The sequence below is a fragment of the Nicotiana tabacum genome, chromosome 22 (genome assembly GCF_000715075.1).
Source record: "Nicotiana tabacum cultivar K326 chromosome 22, ASM71507v2, whole genome shotgun sequence".
Lineage (NCBI taxonomy): Eukaryota > Viridiplantae > Streptophyta > Magnoliopsida > Solanales > Solanaceae > Nicotiana > Nicotiana tabacum.
Genome location: NC_134101.1, coordinates 89,918,660 through 89,922,156, shown reverse-complemented (window position 1 = coordinate 89,922,156; position 3,497 = coordinate 89,918,660). Strand labels below are relative to the sequence as shown.

General features: G+C 41.6%; 1 protein-coding gene across 1 annotated transcript; it reads left to right on the top strand.

Annotated features, from left to right (window-relative positions):
* Positions 1-1,881: 1,881 nt before the first annotated feature.
* On the top strand, positions 1,882-3,155 carry LOC142175977 (uncharacterized). The gene is made up of 3 exons (XM_075242990.1): positions 1,882-2,196; positions 2,314-2,619; positions 2,667-3,155. Exons 1-3 carry the CDS (start codon positions 1,882-1,884, stop codon positions 3,153-3,155), a joined length of 1,110 nt encoding a protein of 369 aa, XP_075099091.1.
* The last annotated feature ends 342 nt before the right edge of the window (positions 3,156-3,497 follow it).

Below are 3,497 nucleotides of genomic sequence, written 5' to 3'. Positions count from 1 at the left end.
GTGCGCCATATTAAATAAGATATAGTTTATGGCCCTCGAAGTTTAGTTTGAGTTTCCTTTTAAAATCGGAATCGCGGTGTGACATGCCAAATAAAATTTCAAATGCGTGGCCCTCATTTAATTATTTCTTTAAAAAATCTTTAGAATTCGAGGTTCGCCATTTAGCAAATCTCCATGGCCCTCGCAAAGTTAAGAACTCATAGCTGCTTTAGGAGCGTCATTTCAATAATATTACCTTCCTAAACTCGGGTGTGCATTTCATGTGACCCAAATCCAAATTTTAACAACGTTGAATAAAATGTGTTTCGGATTGCGGGTGCATTTCATGTGGCGCGATCCAAAGACATGTTTTAAACGACGTTAAATCTTCTTTAAAATAATTAAAAGTGATTAATAATTTAAAATTATACCTAGTCTAAAACATGTATTAAAATCAGATAATAGGGTAATTATGTTAGTTTAAGCGACTGTGTTAGAACCACGGAATCCGGGGGTGCCTAACACCTTCCCTCGGGTTAACAGAATTCCTTATTCAGAATTTCTAGTTCGCAGACTTCAAAAGGAAAGTCGAAATTTCCTCAATTTGGGATCTAAAATAAACCGGTGACTTGGGACACCAGAAAGCACACCATCCCAAGTGGCGACTCTGAATAAAAATGAATAAATAATCCCATTTCGAATAATATCACTTAAATTGGAAAAACTCCCTTGTATTACCTTCGGGTATGTAAAAAGGAGGTGTGACAGCTCTGGCGACTCTACTGGGGAACGAACCCAGAATCTCTAGTTCAGGGTTCAAGAATTTGAGCTCAGAATAGCTGTTATGATTGGCTTTATCTATTATCTGATTTTCCTACATGTTTGAGCCTAACGTGCTAAATGCTTTTACCGCTTTAATATTTTGTGAACTGTATATAAACTGCTACGAAACCATTTCTTCTCTATGAGTCTTCTAAATCATGGAGAAGGGTGCACTTCATGTGGCTTCTCTTCTGTCTGGAGTCTTTTCCCATTTTAGAACGAGGTTCAGATAAGTTGCTAAGCCGGTGAAGCTTCTGTATTCCTGGTACGCTGCCCCCCTCGGCTCGAGTTGTCCGCTCGGGTAAGCCAGGTCTAGAACAATAAACCCAAGTTTTAAACCTAGTATTACAAAGCCTCATGCCGGATCCCTAGTAGGAACGTTTGTTTGCATCACATGCATTTGATCTTGGAGACTCAACACAGGGGTTGGGTCTGTCTAGGACAGGTGTACTCGAAATGAAAAGACCATCCTGATGCATCTTACTTGCTACTTTTGCATTTATTTGCTTCGGATTTACATGTTGACCGACTTATGAATAATAGGAGAAAAGTTGAGAAAAAGAAACTCAATGTGAGGGCTCAGAGAGATAATTAATTGTTTTGAGAAATCAGTGTCCAAAATATACTGAAACTCTGCTAAAATTTTGAAAAAAAAAGAAAAAGAAAAAGAAAGTTTTGGTTTTAGAATTAGTTAGTTTATTTTCGTCCAATCTGCCCGAACTACGTCAGTTTGATTCTCACCGGATGTGGGATACGTAGGCAACCCTCATCGGGTCCAACTTCCCTTTTTGCAAAAATAGCCCAAAATACCATAATTTTAATTTTTGTCACAAATAAATCGGGTGATGCCATTCTTGTTTGTAATAAGCCGAATGTCCCCAAAAGGGCGCCAGAAGGCTGTTTTTGCAAGAATAGCCACCTTGGTTCATTTTTAACGGTTAACCGGCACAACCTTAAAATCTTCTTCCCCGAAGTGCTGAAAGGCAGTATCCGCAAAATCGGATTTTATTTTTGAAGCAAAACTTTGAAAAATGGTGTTACTCTTTTGGGTCAAAATGAGTTATTAAATCACCTTAATAAATGTGCAGGATGAGCAAAAATGAAATTGAACCCTTCATAGTCCTTGATGAGATCCCCTTAAAGCTTCACATGTGGTGGAATGATCTAGGAAAAGGCAGTAGAGAAATAGTGGTAAGAGTTCTGGGAGGCCTTGTCGGACTATTGAACGTCAAGCCAAGGTCGGACATAATTGAAGCCTTAATACCTTTTTGGGACCTGACTTGCAATGTGTTCCCTTTCTCTGACTTTGAGCTCACACCTACATTGGAGGAGGTTGCAGGTTATGCGGGCCTTAATGGAAACCTTAGAAGTCGATATCCATTGTCACCAAGGCCGGTATCTCCCCACAGATTTCTGGATTTGCTAAGTATTAGTCGGGATATTCGGGACGAAAACTTATCTGAGGGGTATTGCACGCTCTAGTTCTTGTGTCATCGATATGGTAACCCCCAGGGTTTTGAAGAGCCGAACACTGGTCTAACCCATGCTGAAAATAAAGACAAATGGGAGGCAAGGCGGGGTTTAGCTTTTATGGTAGCCTTCTTGGGTGTTGTAGTTTGTCCGCAAAAAGATGGTAATATAGAGATAGGTCTTGTGGGAATGATCGATGTGGCGATCAAGAAAACCAACAACACTGTGATTTCTCTGATCTTATCTGAAATTTACCAAGCCTTGACTATCTGTCGGGAAGGAGGACAGTTTTTCCAAGGCTGCAATCTGCTACTACAGTTATGGATGCAAGAACATCTCTGCCACCAGGTGGGGTATATGAATTACGGTTTGACCGTTTGAGTTGCATTGAATAGTTTGAAAGCCGAGTGGCAGGTATTGAATTCCCCGAAGGTACTGAAGCTTGGCTTGCACATTTGAGATCCTTGACTGACGATAAAATTGAGTGGGCATTCGGATGGCTTCCCGCCACCGAAGCAGTGTACATGTCAGCTGAAGTGTGTTACCTCCTCCTGATGGGCATCCGGAGCATCCAGCCTTATGCTCCACACAGGGTTTGGTGCCAATTAGGAAGGTTTCAAACCATCCCCAATGATGAAGATTTGAGTAAACATGTCATTGAATTGGGCCCGAAAGCCACATTTCCAGAAGGGAAAATTCGCCAAGTATGGAATGAATGTAGATTTCTTGAACCTAAGACCATGGTGCGAGATCTAGCCAGAGCTGAAGTGGACCCTAAGTATATTGTCTGGTTCGGCAAAAGATTCCAGATTTCTGAAAGGCCTGCAAAGAGACCCATGTCCAACAGTTCACCGATGGGGCCCAGGTGCAGTGGGACTGGTTGACCAAAGAAAACGAGTACAGGGCCAAAATAAGACAGCTGGAAAGGCGAGTCATGGAGCTTCAGTTTGAAAATGGTGTTCAAGCCGCTGCAGACGAGGGAGAAAAGAAAAAACTAACTCAGAAAAATGAGGCCCTCAAAGCTCAGATCCGGAAGATGAAAATAGCTGTCAGAAACCCGGAAAGAAGCTGAGCTGACGAAAGACTTATAAGCGGTCTTAAAAAAAACGTCCTTGAATGTCAAGAAGACCTGGAAAAGTCTGAAGCTAGTCTAGCAAAAATCCGGGCACAATGGACAAAGAAGGCAGAAGAGCGGGCACGGTTTGTGCAACAAATGAAGAGGAACT